Source organism: Amphiprion ocellaris, chromosome 7 (assembly GCF_022539595.1).
Source record: "Amphiprion ocellaris isolate individual 3 ecotype Okinawa chromosome 7, ASM2253959v1, whole genome shotgun sequence".
NCBI classification, from domain to species: domain Eukaryota; kingdom Metazoa; phylum Chordata; class Actinopteri; family Pomacentridae; genus Amphiprion; species Amphiprion ocellaris.
This window is the reverse complement of record NC_072772.1, coordinates 26,923,217-26,945,137: the sequence shown is the minus strand read 5'-3', so window position 1 is coordinate 26,945,137 and position 21,921 is coordinate 26,923,217. Positions and strand designations below refer to the sequence as shown.

The window sequence follows — 21,921 nt, the reverse complement described above, 5'->3', positions numbered from 1 at the left end:
AAATTCAAACACCTTAGTTGAACTGATGGGACGCATGGTGTTGGCGCTGGAGCGACTATCCAAGAAATAAACTGCATTGTCCACTACTTTTGCCTTTTTCTAGAAAAAAATCTTATTTTTTGTAAAAATCTTTCACTTTTTATTTATATAAGTTCATTTATTTCATATTTTTACTCTTGCACTTTTGGTGAATAAAAAGAAATTTGTGATAAGCAATGCATGTTTTGTCTATAAGCTACAGGGACTTTATTCAGTGTTCAGTGCTCACTTTTATATACACACATTCTTACAGATAATCAGTTGTGCTTTTCAACCAGATTCTTAGTTTTAAACATATCAGCAGCATATGTTGTTTCTTTTAATGTCACACCAAGCTAGACTGATAAACTGCACTACTGCATCACATATATTATTGTATATTGTGCTTAGATGACATGTCTACACATACTACTCACAAAAAATTATTCAACTTTCGGGTGAAATTTATGGAAAATGTAAAAAGTATATAATATTATATCATGAAAGTAGGGCATTTAAGTAGAAGCATGCAATAGTGATTTTCTCATCTCAAACAATTTATTGAAAGAAAAGCTAACAACAGTGGTGGATATACCACAACAAAAATGTCAATGTCTCATGACAGTTTGGACAGAACAGCAGCCTTCAGCTGAAATCCAGTACAACTGTGTCCCACCAGTAGTGTGTGCAGGCAACAGCTGACCTCTGCCTCGCAATTAGCCTTCAGACCATCTACAGCAGGGGTCGGCAACCTATGGCTCGCGAGCCAGATGGTGGCTGTTTTGATGACTGCATCTGGCTCACAGATAAATCTTAGCTGACATGTCGTAACAGGATAAGCAATGAATAATTCTGCTGACATTCTAAAGTAAAATGTTACAGAAATTGAAGTGTTGAAAATATAAAATATTATCATGCATTTTAATCCATCCATCCTATTCAAGGTTGCAGGTGGCTGGAGCTAATCTGTCCTTTGGGGTACAGGGTCAGGGATCTGACACCAATACTCTATTTTTACTGGATAACGCGGTAGCCTACATGGGTCGTTGTGAGGTCAAGAAGTAAACTTTCGTCCTTTTAATCAAATAGTCAGCTATCTCATTTATGCAGAACAAACCCTTTTGACGAAGAAGATGGTGAAAAAAAGATGAGGAGTACTGTACATTTCTGCACGAATGGACAGAAGAATTCACCTTTGTATTAATGGTGAGAAGTATTTAATTTATTATTGGTTACCGTATTTTCGCAACCATACTGCGCACCGTATTAAAATGCGCAGTCTCAGTTCCGGGTGCTATTTCTGTATTTAACACATACATAAGGCGCACCGGATTATAGAGCGCATGCATGGTAAAACATACCGGGAAGCTAGCTTAAAACATGCATGCTAGCGTGTGTTTTAAAAAAGGCAGCGGAAGCAAAACTGAGTTCAGTTGTACTTTATTGAAGTATTTAGCAATGTTTTCACATTGTTTTTTGATCAATCCTCATTCACAAATCCATCAAAGTCCTCATCTTCTGTATCCGAAATGAACAGCTGGGCTAGTTCTCCATCGAACACGCCAGGTTCCCGCTCGTCATTGTCAGAGTCAGTCTCGTTGCCGTGCAGCTCCTCATAAATGATGCCGGCTTTTGCGAGAGCTCGAACAACAGTGCAAGCAGACACGTTAGCCCAAGCATCCGCAATCCATTCACAAATTGTGGCGTAACTCGCCCGGCGCTGCCTCCCAGCCTTAGTAAAACTGTGTTCGCCATCTGTCATCCATCGCTCCCACGCCGTTCGCAACTTCACTTTGAACGCCCTGTTTACACCGATGTCCAGCGGTTGGAGTTCCTTCGTCAAGCCTCCCGGAATGAAATCAAGCTCCGAGTTCATTTGCTGCACTTGGTTTTTCACAGCGGCTGTGAGATGGACGCGCATGGAGTCACAGATCAACAGGGACGGTGACGCGTGGAAAAAACCATCTGGTCTCTTTACGTACACCTCACTCAGCCACTCTTTCATTTTCTACTCGTCCATCCAGCCCTTTTGATTGGCCTTAACGATGACTCCGCTCTCAGTCAGTCAAGCGGAGCGCTCATCAAAGTCACAAAACAACATTTACAGATTTTGGAACTCGGTGCACACGTAAGGCGCACCGCATTATAAGGCGCTCTGTCCATTTTGGAGGAAATTTAAGACTTTTAAGTGCGCCTTATGGTCGTGAAAATACGGTAGCTTCAGCATAACAACGCTATTAAAAAGAATACATTCAGAGACTTATTACTCTGCCAAGGAACAAGGCGGAGTTATGTGACGATCAGCATACGTTTGTCTGTGAATCTGTCTGTGTGCAACATTACACAAAAACAGACGGTTTTGGATGAAATTTTCAGGGAAGGTCAGTCATGACACAAGGACCACCTCATTAGATTTTGGCAGTGATGCAGCTTACAGTCTGGATCCACTAAGTTGATAAGCATTTTCCATTGCGAGATATACCAACTGGCACAGCATCACTGTAACCATGACAACAAGTGAACGCTGTGTCACTTACCTGCATCATTTCACTCGACCCGCTACATATTTCGGTCATGCAATTTGGTATCTGTACATAACGTACGCATGCACAACACATGGCTGTGCTCACGCAAGATAATTTATTTTAAAATATGTGGCTTTCTTGGCTCTCTCAGCCAAAAAGGTTCCCAACCCCTGTAGATAAACCTAGATATTATCATCAACTTTTTGCGTTTGTTTAACCGCTACATAATGGATGCAAATATAGTCGAAGGTAAGTAGCCAAGTTAACGCTAACATGTTCACTGTTAAGAATCAAAACATCTCTGACAATTACCTGTCTTCTTGCTGTTGCTTGTGACGATGAAGACAGGTAGCTACTAACAGTTTTATTTTTGGTTTGTGGATCGCCATGTAGGCTTGCAAAGTCAGGAACAGCACTTGCATGGTTACGGTGGCCGAACACTGCTAAACATCTACACATGTAGAAACGTACTGATGTTTTATGGTGACGCAATGACTTGGCTCAAACTTGGCTCCTTGCCAATGGAAAAGCAAACCGGTTCTTAGGAGGCACGAGATTTGAACCAACTAAGCACCAGCACTGAACTAGCACTAAACTAGCACCTGGTTGTTTTTGGTCGAAAAGGGTTCAGACAGAGTAACCATGGATGACAGGGGGGCTGGATGTTGATCAGGACTTACAGAAGTCCAATAATCAACAGTCAAATCCTTGTGATCCCCAGCAAAGAGTAACCAGGCTTTCTTCTGCCTTTCATTGATAAAGGACTGATATTCTAAAGGGCTTCTTCCGTGCCCTGTGTGACTTCAGACCAGCTTCAAGAAATCGATTCCGAACTGTCCTGGCCAAACAAGTAACATTTCTCAGCAGTGCCCGCTTATTTTTAAGGTCCCTGGAGGTCTGAGGACGATTCCTGACACAGGAATGGAGCAGTGCATGGTCATCTTGTGGGGTAGGAAGACATTTCCTCTATTGCAGATACTGCATGTCTCTTTTGCATCCATTTGTTGCTTTCAAACAGTAGAACCACACAATAGTAAATTAGAAGGACACAACTCTGTTGTTGCTTTGTTGTGCGGGAAAACTCACAGTTGTTTTTGAATGTCATAATTGCTATTTTTTCTCACAAAAGGAAAGAGAAAATTGCAAAATGACATCAGTTCCTTCTGAGCTTCAGAGTGTATCTTGTTCACAGAATTATTCAGTAAAAGTTTTAAATTTGTCCTGCAAAGGGTTCTGGCAATGGTGCACAAACATGCTCCATCCAACATCTCAAGCTTCACACCTGTACTCCTGCTCCATAAAAAGCATGCTATTTCTTGTGCTAAACATTGCATGATCATATGTAAATGATGGAAAATAAACTAAATCCATAGCTGTAGCCATAGACAGAGTATGATCACTGGATTTAACTGATTTTTCTCTAAAGTACTTTTGTTACTTAAGCAAGTGTCAAGACTAGGGTTCAGCATCTGGGGGCTTTATGCTGTTGGGGCAAATTCTTTTAGGGGAATAAAATGTATTGATTCACTTTCAATATAATCTAATATAATGTGTGTGTGTGTGTGTGTGTGTGTGTGTGTGTGTGTGTGTGTGTGTGTGTGTGTATAGTGTTTCCACTAGGATTTTTTTCAGCAGTGGCGGCAGGCGCTCTGGGGAGAGACAAAATTACACTTGACTGCAGATTTTACTTGTACAATCTATTTATTGAATGGCCAGTTGAAAATGGCTTTTTAAAGGCTGAATGTAAAAAAATAAATTAATAAAAAAATTTGAACAAACTCATTTGAAAACGCAGTCAGCAGTTACATTATGGAGTGTACATACACTATATTGCCAAAAGTATTCGCTCATCTGCCTCGACTCGCATATGAACGTGACATCCCATTCCTAATCCATAGGGTTCAATATGACGTTCCACCTTTTGCAGCTATAACAGCTTCAACTCTTCTGGGAAGGCTGTCCACAAGGTTTAGGAGTGTGTTTATGGGAATTTTTGACCATTCTTCCAGAAGTGCATTTGTGAGATCACACACTGATGTTGGACGAGAAGGCCTGGCTCTCAGTCTCCGCTCTAATTCATCCCAAAGGTGTTCTGTGGGGTTGAGGTCAGGACTCTGTGCAGGCCAGTCAAGTTCATCCACACCAGACTCTGTCAACCATGTCTTTATGGACCTTGCTTTGTGCACTGGTGCACAGTCATGTGGAAGAGGAAGGGGCCAGCTCCAAACTGTTCCTACAAAGTTGGAGCATGGAATTGTCCGAAATGTCTTGGTATGCTGAAGCATTCAGAGTTCCTTTCACTGGAACTAAGGAGCCAAGCCCAGCTCCTGAAAAACAAACCCACACCATAATCCCCCCTCCACCAAACTTTATACTTGGCACATTGCAGTCTGACAAGTATGGTTCTCCTGGCAACCACCAAACCCAGACTCGTCCATCAGATTGCCAGATGGAGAAGCACCATTCGTCACTCCAGAGAATGCATCTCCACTGCTTTAGAGTCCAGTGGCGGCATGTTTTACACCACTGCTTTGCACTGAAGTTGGTGATGTATGGCTTGGATGCAGCTGCTCGGCCATGGAAACCCATTCCATGAAGCTCTCTGCTGAAGCACTGTTCTTGAGCTCATCTGAAGGTCACATGAAGTTTGAAGGTCTGTAGCAATTGACTCTGCAGAAAGTTGGTGACCTCTTGGCACTATGTGCCTCAGCATCCGCTGACCCCGCTCCGTCAGTTTACGTGGCCTACCACTTTGTGGCTGAGTTGCTGTCGTTCCCACACACTTCCACTTTCTTATAATACAGCTGACAGTTGACTGTGGAATATTTAGGAGCGAGGAAATGTCACGACTGGATTTGTTGCACAGGTGGCATCCTATCACAGTTCCACGCTGGAATTCACTGAGCTCCTGAGAGCGACCCATTCTTTCACAAATGTTTGTAAAAGCAGTCTGCATGCCTAGGTGCTTGATTTTATACACCTGTGGCCATGGAAGTGATTGGAACACCTGATTCTGATTATTTGGATGGGTGAGCGAATACTTTTGGCAACATAGTGTATTAGTTTCATGCTATCGATACGTTTACTCACGTTAGCGACACTGAGTTTGCACCGCCCCCAATTAACTGAAGCTACCGATATGTTATGTAACATTAGCTGGACATCAATATTTTGCGAATGTCTATTTAACTTGTAAAATCTATTATGAGTTATTTTAAGCTAATAACTTTTCTCCGGTAAGTCGCTGCCCTATTTTCCAAGACGACACTCCTCTGACTCTCTAACCTGGTGCCTGGGTGCTTGATGAATTCCTGCAACTGGACGTTACACGGCTCACACGCATGCTGCACCAGGACAAACTCACTGTCCGTTCTGAGGCCCAGATTTATGATGCTGCTCTGTGCTGGCTGAAGTACGATGTGTACAACAGACAACACTACATGGTGGAGGTGTTGAGGTGCATTCGCTTTCCTCGCTCTTGCGACATCAACATCATATAGCCCGATGTATCAAAGAGTAGATACTGAGACAGATAGCTATCTGCAGTTTACCTTAGTACTCGTGAGTACCCGACAGAGTGCAGAACTCTGCTGTGAAGGTGGAGACATGTGGTGGTGGTGTATTTGTGACAATAACAAAAAAAAAAAAAGAAATTTGAAGGAGCTGCGGCTAGGATTTAGGAATGGTGGCCCATCGCTGCTAATTGAATGTAGAGGAAACACTGTATATATATATATATATATATATATATATATGTGTGTGTGTGTGTGTGTGTGTGTGTGTGTGTGTGTGTGTGTGTGTGTGTGTGTGCATATATATATATATATATATATATATATATATATATATATATGTATATATATATATATATATATATATTTCCTTTGGCATTCTCCATTTTTATCTTACTTTATTCATTGAAACTTGTTCTCACATTCATCAACTATGGTTACTTACTGAGCAACAGAAGATCTAGCTAAAAATCTGTTTTAGCCATGGACTATTGAAAAAATAGCCCATGTCTTATTTAAATAAGTCATTATAAACCAAAACTGATGAGCCCTTAACTTTAAAAGTCTGGATAACACAGCTACGGTAGTCCATATGCCATTTCATTCACCATTATTATTTCAGTCTTACTTTTCCACACTATTAGTTCATTGCTTTGGCACAGATGTTTGTTTGCACCATACATGTGAACACAGACGAGAGGTGATAAGGAAATGAAAGAAGAAGAAAACAGTCTCACAGAGTTTCTCCTTTCACTTGCTCATTGTTATTTAGTCCCGGGGAGGGTTTACTCTTCACCCCCTCAGTACCTCCCCGTGATGTCTCCTGGAACAAGAGGTGTGGCATCCATACAGACATAATGATCCGTTTGTACTCTCTTCGAAAGTTCTGGTTCAGCAGGCCATAGATAATTGCATTAAGGCAACTGTTGAAGTAAGCCATGAAGTAGCTGACTACAAAGAGCCACTCTGGGATGTGTGGTGCCACTGCTTCAGGGTTAATCGCAACAGCAAGACCAATGAAGTTGAGTGGTGCCCAACAAATTGCAAACAGCACAAACACCACAAACATGGTGATAAAATTCCTCAGGTCACTAGGCGTGATGCGAGGGCGGACCTCTGACTTCACCTTCCGCCTCACCTGAATGACCAGGATCCAGATACGAAGGTAGCAGAAGGTGACCACAGTGATCGGTATAAAGAAATGAATGACCACCACTGTGATGGTGTAGGATGAGCTGACTGTCTGTGCAAATGTGCATGAGTAGATGCGTGGGTCATACTGCAGCGAACCAACAAAGAAATTGGGTATAATGGCTATGACTGTAAGCAGCCAAATGAGTGCCACCAGTAGCAGCGTGTTGCGGTAGCTGTAGAGCTTGTCATAACTGAAGCTGTGGCAGATGTAACAATAACGGTTGATGGCAATGCCTGTTATGTTGAAGATGGAGCCGATGACGCTCAAACCCATCAGGAAGCCACTCACCTGAGGTAGATAAAGAAATAGAGACAGAGAAAGAGAGGTAACAGTTACTGTCAATAATTGCACTCATGTCGCAGCATCTGGAAGTTGCTCATTGTCTCCTTAGATCCATATTCATCTAATATATTTCCTTATATTTTTATTAAGCTGTTATTTTCTCTCTTTGTTTTGTACATTACATGCTGACTGGTCATGAAGAAGGACCACTCTTCACTGACCCCCCAAAAAATAGTATTCAAGGAGCCCCCTGGTAGGCCAACTTTTCATCATTCTTGCTGAGGGGATGTATGGTTAACTCATCCTTAAAATTACCAATGCCGCAAAACCAAGTCTTCATTCTGATATGCAGTCATGGCTCACCTTGCAGTTGGTCTCACCCAGGGACCAGCCATCATGGAAGATAGCATACAACACTAGCGGGTAGGGGTACAACGCAACCACCAAGTCAGCAAATGCCAGGCTCACCACAAACACATTTCCTGTAAAGGACAGAAGGAGAGGAAACAGAGTCGTGAGGCTGAGGTTAAAACTGTAATTCTCATGACTTTGAAATTGAATAGTTTCAAAGTCATTTTGTGGTTGAAAGCTTGAAATCTAATAAGGGTTTGTCATAGTGAAAAAAACATTTTGATGGCTTGCATTGTGTTGTGATCATGTTGGCTATTTTTTAAAGATCTCTGCAAACAATATTTTGTATTAGAGTTTTGTTCTTCACAGCTGCAGCAGTTTTAAAGTGGTTTCCCGACAAAATTTCAGTCTCAAATGTGTCACTGTTTTCCTAGTGTATTAGCTTATTTTCTAGGTTTAATACCTTGAAAAATAGTGACCCAAGAACTGACGTGCATATGGTGGGAAATGTCAAAACTTGAATTTCGATGTGGTGAACCTTTACTTTGAAACTTTTCGAGATGTACATTTGCACTTACAGTCATGGAAAACATTATAAGATCACCCTTGTTTTCTTCAATTTCTTGTTCATTTTATTATCTGGTACACCTAAAAGTACATTTGTTTGGACAAAAATTGAAGAAGAAGACTGTTTTCAAGAGTAGCCCTGTGCATGACCTGGTTGATTCGTCCTTCACACAATTACATTTGACCTGTTCCACCCATACTGAAACAACCCCAGATGTCACTGATCCACCCCCAAGTTTTACTGTAGGGGCAAGACAGTCTGGTTTGTAGGCTTCTCCAGGCTTCCTCCTAACCAGTAAGTTGGCTGGAGTGGGCATCAAATGAAAATTAGATTCATCACTGAAGAGAACCTTAGCCCAATCATCAACAGTCCAATCCTTGTGATCCCCAGCAAAGAGTAACCGGACTTTCCTCTGCCTTTCATTGATGAAGGGCTTCTTCCATGCCCTGTGTGACTTCAGACCAGCTTCAAGAAGTTGGTTTTGAACTATCCTTGCCAAACAAGTCACATTTCTCGACAGTGCCCACTCATTTTTAAAATCTCTGGAGGTCTGACGACAATTCCTGACACAGGAACGGTTGAGGGCACGGTCATCTCGTGGGGTAGAAAGATGTTTCCTGCCGCGACCAGCTAGCAATTTAGTAGCACCATGTTTGGCTTGTTTTTTTCTTGGTGTAATGAACAGCTGTCTTTTTGCTTCCTGTCTCTCACTCATGCCAATTTCCAGCAATGCCAAGATGGCTTCCTTTGTGGCTTCAAATAATTATTTTTAGGCATTATGTGAGAGCCGACAATCTCTGCAGGAACTTCTAAGCACGAAACCACTCTAGACCTTTGCATGTGCAGTGCTGCTTATAACATGAAATGGCCTCTTACTGTATATACCATGAGAATACAATTAAGCTTAAGCATGTCAAATAGGACATGAAGTATTATGTAATCAGCTGCATTTTGTTTGTATTATTCAGGTAATATACCTTTAGTGGTTCCAGGCATTGAAATGAACAAGAAATTGAAGAAAACAAAGGTGGTCTAATAATTTTTTCCATGACTGTATATTGTTGTTATTTCAGAGCTTTCATGTATATAATTGACATGACTGTAGTATTATCCTTTTTGTTGTTTTATTTTTTGTCAATAATGCAATTTTATTTCCCACATAATAATCTCTGTATTTCTGACTGAACTGAACAGCACAGCTATTGTAGTCTACCCGCTTCTTTATTATCCATTTTTATTGAAAATATTTATGCATGGTTCTCTAAATGTAAAAAAAAAACCCAAAACATTTGCATCAAAAATATTGAATTAATTAATCAATTAATGAAAATCTAAATTGAGAAAGTCAAATTCATTTTTTGAACAATGAAATGTCTGAATTTATTAGCATCATCAGCAAAGTTTCTTTCATCAAAAGTTTTATTAACTCTTTATTATAGGTTAATTTATACTTTATGTAGTGAACTGAGGAGCAGAACCAGCACCGAAAAAGAACACCTTTCATCTGAAGTGTTGGTGGAAGGTGCACAAAATACAGACACTTTCTTTCTCTCTGTCACAGCCATAAAAAGACATCATAATTTCTAAGTCTTGCTTTTCTTACTACTGAATGTATATGCTTACATTTTTAGTTATATTACAAGTTTATTTGCATGTATCCTGTGGCAATCGCCAAAATATATTGTATTGAATGTTAAAAGAATAATGTAGGGTTCTGTTCATTCATCTGACCTCCATGACCAGTCAGCACTCCAGCCAGTAACATGGTTCAGTTTTCTGTGCTCTTGTTGAGTCGGCCCCGCTACTTCTGGCCTCCTCCAGAGCAGTATGGCGGTGCTATGCCAGTGATCGACCGGATCCTCTGTGTGTTGGCCTGCCCAGGCATAATAGTGAAGTTAACCGTGGTCCTCAGTCACTTGTTGCCCGTCAGAGTTCAGAATTTCATGGACAAATAGAAACTGTGGCACAGCACATGTCCCAGAGAAAACGTGAGTCGGCAAAGGCCAGCGAAATCTCTGTTGGTTTCTGCTTCTCTTCTTTTCATTTATTCTTCCATTCCTTAACTGAATGGCAGAATTCTTAATCTGACTTACTTTTTCGCTCTCTGAATGAACAGTGTTAATACAACTTCCTTGTTTTGACTTTTTCGTTGGATTACTGGAAAACCCGAAGTGGATTATCTGTGTTGGTTATTTGACCGCATTGAAAAGTTACTTAATAAAACGGTGGATTTCCTTGTTCTTTAACCTCATTTGTTATAATAAATGAAAGTGATGATTTTTGAAAGTTTTGTTCTTTTTCTATTTTGTTTTGATTGGAATTTACCTTGTGTTATAATTTATTGTCTTGGTGTGACAAGTTTTTTTTTGTACTGTGTCAAATATAAGCAGGATCATATGGAAACATTTAACCTTCGTGAGGTTTGACAGGGAACTTAAAAGCTATTTTAGTTGAACCGCTACATAAAGAAATGGGTCCCAACATATAAAGATCCTGATTAAATAAACTACAGGCTTGAATTTAAAAAAAACAAAGACAAACTGTGTTTGGTAAAATTAGTTCTTTATTTAATCTACAAGTAATTAAAACAAATAACTTGAATTGACTGTGGTCAAACAATGGCTTCCCATTTGAAGGAGATCTTGGGGAAATCCTTCATTGTCTCACCCAGAGCTTTCTGTATCAAGGTCCGGGTTTCTGATCCTTTGAAGGTTACAGGAACTCAAACGAATCTCTGGTTCACCTACAACTACATATTAACTGTTGGACCTGGATTTGTGTCGGGACTCAGACCTGAAGCTTCCTCTACTTGTTTTGCTACAAGGTGGTACAGGTTTCACAACTGTCAGGACTCCAACAGGGTTACAAGCAGCACAGGAACCTCTGTCCTTAAAAATTCTGGAACAAATCCAATCACTTACAGTTGAACAAAACAGCCACAAGGAGGAGCTCAAGCTCACATGACATGAATTATCAAAAGAACTCACAATATGTTACAAGAAACAAATGCAACAATTAAAAATATCAGTGGAAAAACAGCTTAACTACATGCGTGAACAATTCACAGCTACCTTAAACTGGCATTTGAAGCACCACCACACAGAGATGCTGGAAGAGATGAAGCAAGTTCTTAGTCCAATGACTGATAATGTCTGTCACCTACAGACTGAGATCTGGAAATGCTCGCAACATCTGAAAAACATGCTTACTGATGTGACCACAATCAAAAACCAAAGCCTGTGCGTGTCTGCCCTTGTTCATGCCTCTGTTCAGACTGGTTCTAATGATCAAATGACACTTCCCCAGTGACCATGCTTGCAGTCAACAGTGCAGGCTGGAATAACTGAGTCTCCATTGTCCTCACATTGACTCTCAGATTCATGGGAAATTTTCCTCTTAAGTTCCCTACTTTTGGCAGAATGGAGGACAGCTCCATTGGGACGTCTGGCATTCCTTGCCCTCAACAATCCTTTTCAAATCTGGTTTATAATCAGTTGTTGCCACTTGAAGCAATTCCTTCACGTGTGTCTGTCAGAACAGATCGATGCTTTGATTTCACATGTTTCAGGGTAGAAAAAACAGATTCACAGATGTATTTTGACCCAAACGTTGACAGTATTTTAAGCGCAGCCTGTTTGACATTTGGGTACTTTCCATCGGCAGACTTTTCCAGAATTCAATGGTCCCTTCTCTCAAAGCAGGTTTCAGTTGGTCCTCTTCCCGAAGATCGCTCATCTCCAACTCAGCTGCAGCTTCACCTGTGACCAGCGGGGTTTTCAAACAGCCCGTCTCCGCGTTAAATGGGTTGACCAGGAACGTAATCTGTTTTCAGTTGAAGATCACGAAACCGGGTCACAAAATTTTCAATGATTTAGATACAAGTTGCTTCATGTGGATGACGCAGTGGAAATTCCAAAACTTTGGAAAAGTTTGGTCAGCTTTGCACAGCCCCACAAGCCCATTCACAGATCTGATCATGGCTGGTGCTCCATCCGTGGCTATCACAGTTAGTTTTGAAATGGACAGATTTGCTTTCACAAATGCAGCCATCATTGTTTCTTTCACATCTATGCCACAGGTTCTGTCTTTTAATGGCACAATAACAAGAAGTTCTTCTTTGATCACACAATCTTTTGACACATCGTACAAATATTGCCAGCTGAGGCTTGTCTTGTATGTCACAACACTCATCCAATGTGACACTAAAATACTCACAGGCTTGGAGGTCGGAGTGCAACTGTGATTCAATACCCATGTTAATATTCGATATTCTATGTTTAACCATGTGGCGGGACAGTTGGATGTCTGATACCATTCGTTTTAGTTTGTCACTTTCAGGAAACAAGATTTCAACATCACTGAGGCATGTTTTGATGAATTCCCCTTCATTGTATGGCTTTTTAGCCCGTGCAAAGTTCCAAGCAAGTTCATACAATGCAAGCATTACGGTCTTTGAGTGCTTCGTAAATTTTTGGAATAACCGTCTGCTTTTCTGCCTGACCTTTCAAAGTGACCAACTTGTGCTTGTGAAGTTCAGTCAAATTCCTGGTCGATGTTAGCATGGAGTGAACTGAAGAGCCACTGAAGATTTGAAGCCTTGAAATGCGCTAATGATGCCTGACATATAAGGTGGAATGGCTTGCCATGACATTCAACAAAAAACCCCAAAATCTCCCACTCTGTTAAAAACGTCTTGTGTTTATCTTCATATTTTTGTTTGGCTGTGCATTTTTTCCCTGCCATTTTGAGTGTGAATTTGGTAGGCCTATACTACTCAATGATTTTTCCCTCCAAGTTATTTGCGTCAACGCGCATGTACATGAGATGCACGTACCGCAAAAAAAGCACAAAAACAAAATTCAACATGAACGTAAGAGCCACATGAAAACGGACAAAGAGCCGCATGCAGCTCAGGAGCCGCGGGTTGGCCAGGCCTGAGCTAGAGGTTGGTGGTGCGTTGCCTGTGTGAACATATATTCCTGGACAGACTTTCAGTCAAAATTCCTCTCTGCTTTTCTGTCTGAGGATTATGAGGATGAGCTGGCAGAAAAACTGTACACATGATTCCAAGGCAAGGATGAGAGTATCCAAGATTTTGCTTTTATGTATCGTTCTTTGTGCTGCCACTGGAAGCCAAAAATTTCAGAGGACGCTGTTATGGAACCCATCTTCAGGAACATCAGTCCCCATATGGAAAGCCAGCTGTGGAACAGGGTCAATACAGTGGAGGAACTGGTCAAATTGGGACAGCTGCTGGAGAAAGAAAAGCAAAAGCTAAATGCAGTAGGACCAAAGGCAAAACAACTAAGTAAACAAAGAGACAAAGGAGAATCTACACCCTCGCATCACTCTCACCCCCCAGTTCTGGGACATCCTAATGTCAGCCTTCCATTTTTAGTTCACACTGATGCCAGTGAAGTAGGTCTCAGTGCTGTACTGGTTCAGCATTCAGAACTTGGGCACAAGGAAATTCTGGCTTACAGCAGTCGTAGTTTGAACCCAGCTGAAAAGAACTACTCTACACAGAGCTTTAATGTCTGGTAGTGGTATGGCCTGTGGAGAAATGGTGCATTTACCTTGAGGGATGCCTTTTTACAGTGGTGATAGATCACTCCTCACTCCTGTGGGTATATAGAACCACCAAACCTGGTACCTGACTGATCTGGTTGGCTCTCAGACTCCTGGAATTCGCATTCACAGTGGAGTACAGGAAAGGCAAATATTACACGGTTCTGGATGCCCTCTCTAGACCTCCAAGTGATATTGATGCATCTACTTATGACTCCATTTGTACCACCATTGTGTCTACCATACCAAACTCTTCAAAATAACTATTACTATTGAGGCAGTGTGGAGTTCCCAGCAGAACAACTCTGAAAGCCAAGCAATATATCACAACATTATAGGAAAGGGAGACATAGAGGTGAACACCAGTACCATCTTCACTGTATCTGAGGACATGGTCTACTGGGTTGTAAAGCTGCCTCACAAAACTATTTACCAGTTATACATACCCAAGAGCCTGCATTCAGTTGCTGACATTGTTCCACCAAGACCCTCTGGCCAATGATCTGGGATGGTACAAGACCTACCAGAAGATGCAGAATCTGGTTTACTGGCCAAAAATGAGCTGGGATGTCAAGCAATATGTGACAAATTGTCAGTCTGTCAACTCTACAAACCAGACAGCTGCAAACCAGTAGGGAGATTACAACAAACAGTTGTGGGACGACCCTGGGAAATGCCAGGTTTGGTTTAAATGGGTCCCTTTCCCTTGCTTGTATTTGTGGATTACTACTCCAAATGGGTAGAGCTTTTCTCCTTGAGGACAGCCACAGCTGATTCTATCTCTCACACTGTCACTCAAGAAGTTTTCACTAGGTGGGGTATACCAGATTACATCCTCTCTGACCCAGGCTCCTGGTTCTTCTCCTCCATCTTGCAAGTCACCTGCAAAATGTGGAACCTGTCACACAAATTAGCATCTGCCTACCAACCTCAGACAAATCTTACAGGAAGAGTAAACCTAACTCTAAAGACCAAAATTGCCTCTTTTGTTGGCTGCCAACACAAGCAGTGGGATAAATACCTTCATGAATTAAGTTTTGCCCTAAACTCAGCTGTACATGAATTCACAGGTGTCACCCCAGCTGAATTCAATCTCCATTGACCACTGAAGAGACCACCAGACATAATGCTGCAGCCCCGAGATGTTGTACCTGACTCCGCAGCCTACTCAAAAATCTCCCAGTTCAAGGATCTGAAGACCTTTGTCTCCTAGAACCTTTCTCTGGCCCATAAGCAGCAGAAAAGGAATTATAACAAACATGACTTTTGAGGAGACAGACAGAGTCTGGCTATGTGTTGATCCCATGTCCAAAGCTGAGAAATCTTTCACGGTGAAGCTTGCAAAGTGACAAGGTACTGACCTTCTCCTTCAGCAGTTTGGACCCCTTACCTATGAGGTGGCTCTTGAGGACAGTGGGGGAAGACCATTGAAATGTTCACAGCTCCCATCTGAAACTCTGTTATCCATCTGCTGAACAAATGGAAGATCTGCAGCATCAGCAGCTGAGTGAGATATTTCAGGAAGAGACAGACAATGAAAACGTCTTTGAATTCCCAAATGCTCCAACACAACAAAAAAACCCCCATGTGAATAGGACAGCCACAAGAAAAAAGAAAGTTATTCAGGGGAGTAGGAGGAAAACAGCCCAATAAGTTGTGGTGGGGTGATAAACAACTGCCTTACGTTGGCTTTCACTGTAAATGAAAAAGTTTATTGAAAAATTAATTAAACAATTTTAAAATGCCGATAAAAATGGCATATATATATATATATATATATATATATATATATATATATATATATATATATATATATATATATATATATATATATATATATACACACACCAGTGGGAGTAACTCTGTCGACGCCGCCTCACCCGTCTCCGAGGGGACGGACGCTGTCATCTCCGCCTCCGTCTCAGTTCCCGAGCGGGTCAACGCTGTCGATGCCACCTCAGTTCTCAAGTAGGTCGACGCTGTTGACCCTGCCTCATTTCCCGAGCAGGTCGACACTGTCGACGCCGCGTTCGCCTCGGACCAGCCTGGGTCAGCTGACCAATCCCCTGGCCGAGAGACTGTAGAGCCTTGGTCAGCTGACCAATCCCCTGGCCGAGAGACTGTAGAGCCCGTGTCAGCTGACAGCATCCCCGGCCCAGAGACTGTTGAGCCCTTGTCAGCCAATGGATCCTCCAGCCAAGAGACTGTTCTCCCCAAGTCTGCTGTCCTATTCCCAGGCCCAGAGAATGAGCCCGTGTCAGCTGACAAACCCCCTGCTCCAGTGGCCACCCCTGCTCCTGAGCCTCCGTTTGCAGTGGCCACCCCTGTTCCTGAGCCTCCAGAGGGGTCCCGCCTTCGTCGGTCCCCAGCCCGGCCTCCAGAGGGATCCCACCTTCGTCGGTCCCCAACCCGGCCTCTAAAGGGGTCCCGCCCCTGCCTCGTCCGCCGCTGCCGGCCTCCCGAGAGTCCCCGTCTCGTCCGCCGCTGCCGGCTTTCTGAGGGTCCCCGTCTCGTCCGTCGCTGCCAGCCTCCGGAGTGGTTTCGTCGCCGGCCTCCAGAGTGGTTCCATCTCCTTCATCGCCGGCCTCCAGAGTGGTTCCGTCTCCTTCGTTGCCAGCCTCCAGAGTGGTTCCGTCTCCATGAACCTGCTCCCCAGCTCTTTGAGGAGCTGCAGCCTCGTGGTCGTCCTCCGGAACGACCTCATCTGCCTGTCCGGCCAGCGTGGCATGTCTGCCTTGGAGTATTTTGTTTTGTTTTTGACTGGCTTTTGAACTGTCTGTTTTTGTTTTCTGACTTGTTTGTTTTTTGCGTGCCTTAGTGCCACCCCAGACTGATCTGATCACTTTGTTTTAGTCCCTCAATCCAAACCCCCTCTGCCCGCCCTGCTCTTCTTGGATTTTTGGTTCTTTAGCTTAGTTTTGTTATTTCAGTTTAGTTTTGTGATCTTCCGTTTTTGAATTCATAGTGTTTGTTAGTAGTAGTTCGGTTTAGTTTTGTTTCCTCCCAGTTCAGTTCTCCATTTGTTTTAGTTTTCTGGTTGAATAAAACTCTTCCCTTAATTCACCTGTCTGCCAGTCTCCCTGTGTCTGTGCCGGGGTTCTCCAACTCCCCCCATAACACTAATATATGTGTGTGTGTGTGTGTGTGTGTGTGTGTGTGTATATATATATATACATACAATTTCAAAAATACTGGAAGTGCAGTTATTTGCTATGCAACAACCTGTCAATTCAATTCAATTCAGTTTTATTTCTATAGCGCAACTTACAGTTCAAAGTGTCTCAAGATGCTTTACAGAACCCATATGCCTGAACCCCAGAGCAAGCCCTAAGGCCACAGTGGCAAGAAAAAACTCCCTTTAAACAGGAAGAAACCTTGAGCAGAGCCAGGCTCACATGTAGGGACCCATCTGCCACTGGCCAGCTGGGATAAGAGAGACAGAAGCAGAAGAGGGGGTGAGGGAGTGGGAGGGAGAGAGATGGCAGTAGAGGTTGACATATGACACACATGTATGACAACAGTGACATAGATGATATATACAAAGTACAAGCAAACAATGAAACGGATTCATAAGTTTACGGTTATGGTGTAAGGCTCTGTTATTAAATCTACTACATATGTAGCTGGTAGTAAAATTCAAACAGTATGTAGATGAGCATATCAAGTATAGTGAGGGCAATGCAGAGTAGAATGGTGGAAATGGGCAGCTGGAACCAGTGGGCTGGAGGAAGGTCAGCAGCAGCATCCCACAGATGGAGATTAGGCCAGTTGGTGGGAGAACAACCACAGATCTGAAGCATCCAGCTTTGGGACCAGGGACACTCGGAGAAAGGACAAAAGGAAAAACAGAGTGAATGCAATGCAATAACGGTATATATAGTAAATAGAAAGGAAGTTAGAGAAGGGCTCAGTGCATCAAGAGAGGTCCCCCAGCAGCCTAGGCCTATAGCAGCATAACTAGGGGCAAAACTAAGGGATGTCGACGAGGAAGTCAGTTGTGCAAATGAAGAATCCAGCTGACCCCCTCAGGGTCACCCAAGTCAGCCCTAACTATAAGATTTGTCAGAAAGGAAGGTTGTAAGCCTGCTCTCAAAAATAGAGAGGGTGTCCGCCTCCCGAACCCAAACTGGGAGCTGGTTCCACAGGAGAGGCGTCTGATAACTGAAGGCTCTGCCTCCCATTCTACTTTTAGAAATTTTAGGAACAACAAGTAAGCCTGCAGTCTGAGAGCAAAGAGTTCTGCTAGGATAATATGGTACTATCAGGTCTTTAAGATATGATGGAGATTGGTTGTTAAGAGCTTTATATGTCAGAAGAAGAATTTTAAATTCTATTGTAGATTTTAGAGGAAGCCAATGAAGAGAAACCAGAAAAGGAGAAATATGATCTCTCTTGCTAACTCCCGTCAGTACTCTCGCTGCAGCATTTTGGATCAGCTTTAGATGTTTGAGAGAGCTATTGGAACAACCTGATAATAAGGAATTGCAATAGTCAAGCCTGGAAGTAACAAATGCATGGACTAGTTTTTCTGCATCACTCTGAGACAGGATGTTCCAGATTTTTACAATATTTCTCAGGTGAAAAAAGGTCGTCCTACAGATTTGTTTTATGTGCGAGTTAAAGGAAATGTCCTGGTCAAAGATAACTCTGAGGTTTCTCACAGTAGAACTGGATGCCATCAAGAGTAAAGATATGCTTTGAAAGCAAGTTTCTAAGATGTCTGGGGCCAAATACAATGACTTCAGTCTTGTCTAAATTCAGCAGTAGGAAATTACAGGTCATCCAGGTTTTTATGTTCTTCAGACAATCTTGCAGTCTGGCTAACTGATTAGTTTCATCTGGCTTCATCGACAAATACAATTGAGTGTCATCAGTGTAACAATGGAAATTAATACAATGCTTCCGAATAATATTGCCTAAAGGAAGCATGTATAATGTGAACAGTATTGGTCCTAAGACAGAACCCTGAGGAACTCCATGATTAACCTCAGTATGCTCAGAAGAGTCATTGTTGACATGCACAAACTGGAACCTGTCTGACAAGAAGGATTTAAACCAGTTATCAAATCATTTACCAACAGAGATTTAGACGAGGGAGATCTAATATTTAGCAGACTACATTTAATTGTCCTGTTTCTTCGTTCTGTTGAAATTGTGGTATTAATTTTTATTCGATTTTTATGGTTACTATTTCTTTTGTTTATTTTTGATTTGTTCAATTTATTGAATTTTGGTGGTCGGGGGACAGACAGTCTCAATAAAGTTAACTGAATTGCTGGAGGGTGACAGATTTGAGGAAACTGCAGAGAGGTGTGTAAGACTACAACTCTACATCCTGGTCTTAACTCTGGGTGGTCACATGCTTTAGGAGTTCTAATAAAATCAGCCATATTTCTAGAAATGAGAGCTGCACCAGCCAAAGTGGGATGGATGCTGTCTCTCCTAATCAGACCAGGTTTTCCCCAAAAAGAGCTCCAAGTGTCTATAAAGCCTACATTATTTGATGGACACCACCTCGACGGAAACGACAACATGAACATAAACATATTATACTAAACTAAACTAAACTAAACTAAGCTAAACATATTGTCGCTGGTCAGACCACACGGGTCCAGAGAAAATTACGGAGTCTGACATGGTTTTGGCAAAGTTACACACAGATGCCACACTAACTTCGGTGACCTCCGATTGGTGTAACCAGATGTCACTACACTACACTACACTACATGAATAATAATCTTACTATATTTACGATTATCCTTAGTCAGCAGTTTCAAATTTGTTTGTATGTTGTCACGACAGGGTCTGGATGCCGCAACAAAGGAGGAAATGCACAGAGGGTTTTAAGTGAATCAAAAAGTTATTTATTGATAAAGAAACATAATAATGAGGTGTGTTAGTGGGGATCAGTAGCGTGTGTGACCCCATAAAGTCAGTGTCCCCAAAGGATCCCTGGCACCAAAACAATCAGTCAGCACTTTCATTAGTCACTGCTTTCTATCATCGCTCCATTTATAGCTTCACCTTAGTGCCTTAACAAAATACATACAAACTATAAGAAAAAAATCTCACCGCTAGTGTCCAAAACAGCCCTATTTCACCCTCATCCATCCTCAGCAACTGGATCCTTGAAGCTAAATTTAAGAGGAAAGATGAAGACCTAAGGAGGTGGAACACAGCAGAGTACAAAAAAAAACATACAAACCTAACTAATGAGACCGAGACAACGCGTCTGCCACCACATTGTCTCGCCCTTTGATGTGTTGGATGTCCAGGCAGTAAGACTGGAGAAACAAGACCCAATGCACCAGCCTCTGGTTGGGAGACTGTAAGGAACTGAGAAAGGTCAGTGGATTATGATCTGTATAGACCATTATGGGACCTGTGCTCACATAAACACTGAAGTGTTGCAAAGTCATAAGCAGAGCTAGTTTCCTTTTCAATTACTGAATAGTTCAGCTGATGCTTGTTAAATTTCCTTGAAATGAAACAAACTGGCTCATCCACTCCCAAGTCATCAGACTGTAACAGTACAGCACCTGCTCCTACATGACTTGCATCTACCTCCAGTTTAAAAGGTCTATCCCACTGTGGCGCAGCCAACACAGGGGCATCAGAAATAAGGGCCTTCACGGCCTCAAAAGCCTTCTGACACTCGGGTGACCAAACATATTTGACCTTCGCCTTCAATAGGTTTGTGAGAGGGGCAACAACAGTAGAAAAATTTCTACAGAAACACCGGTAATAGCCAACCAGTCCCAAAAAACACATAAGTGCTTTCTTAGTTGGAGGCGGGACATAGTCCGCAATAGCTTGCACCTTTGCATGCATGAGACACACTCTGCCTTGTCCCACTACACGACCCAAGTAAGTCACTGTGGCCTTTGCAAATTCACACTTGGCCAAATTGATAGTCAACTGTGCCTTAGCCAAGCAGTCAAACAACTGCTTAATACAGACCAAATGTCCATCCCAGTCATCAGAATAAATGACAACATCATCCAAGTACACCGAACAATCTTCCAAATCTCCAACCACCATACTCATTAGGCATTGAAAGGTAGCTGGTACATTCTGCAAACCAAATGGCATCACAGTATACGAATACAAACCAGTGGGAGTAACAAATGCAGCTATGTCTTGTGTTCTCTTTGACAGTGGGACTTGCCAGTATCCCTTCAGCAGGTCGAACTTACACATAAACTTAGCTGAGCCTACTTGGTCAATGCAGTCCTCTGTGCGAGGAAGTGGAAAAGAATCAGGCTTGGTCACACTGTTCACCTTCCGAAAGTCAGAACAAAACCTGGGGGAGTTATCAGACATCGCCACAAGCAGACAAGGCGATGCCCAACTAGAAGATGATGGTTTAGCAATACCATTACTGTGCATATACTTAACCTCAGCATCAAGATACTTGTGCTTTTCTGGGTGAAGACGATAAAACCTCTGCTTGATAGGTTCACTCTCCCCAACATCTATGTCATGTTCCACCAAATGTGTAGGCACATCACCAAACAAACATGAATACTGTTTAATCAAGTAAACCAACTGACTTTGTTGGGACACATCTAAATGGCCCAATAAACTATCCATATTTAGAAGGCATTCTGAGTTCTTCAGATGACCAGAAAGTAATGCTTCATCAAGGCCTGACAAGTCCTCCCCACCTTGCTCTGCCACAGCTTGAGGGGACACAGGTACTGATAAGCAAGCTGGATGTGCAGCAGATAATTGAACATCCTGACCAGTTGCCAGACCTGCACGAGAATAATATGGCTTCAACAGGTTAACATGGCAAAGCTGAGTAGGTGACCTATGATCAGGAGTAGCTATCACATAATTCTGATCAGACACCTTCTTCACAACCGAATAGGGGCCAGCAAACTTGGCTTGAAATGGCGA

At 42.4% G+C, this 21,921-nt stretch overlaps 1 protein-coding gene across 1 annotated transcript in view; it reads right to left on the bottom strand.

The window, feature by feature from the left end:
• Positions 1-6,432: 6,432 nt before the first annotated feature.
• Positions 6,433-21,921, bottom strand: part of mtnr1ba (melatonin receptor type 1Ba) — an 85,064-nt gene continuing 69,575 nt past the window's right edge. Inside the window, exons 2-3 of the mRNA XM_023267782.3 lie at positions 7,896-8,014; positions 6,433-7,538 (exon numbers count right to left, since the gene is read on the bottom strand). Coding sequence (XP_023123550.1) covers positions 6,789-7,538; positions 7,896-8,014 — 869 coding nt within the window. The 3' untranslated portion in view covers positions 6,433-6,788. The remainder of the gene's footprint in view (positions 7,539-7,895; positions 8,015-21,921) is intronic.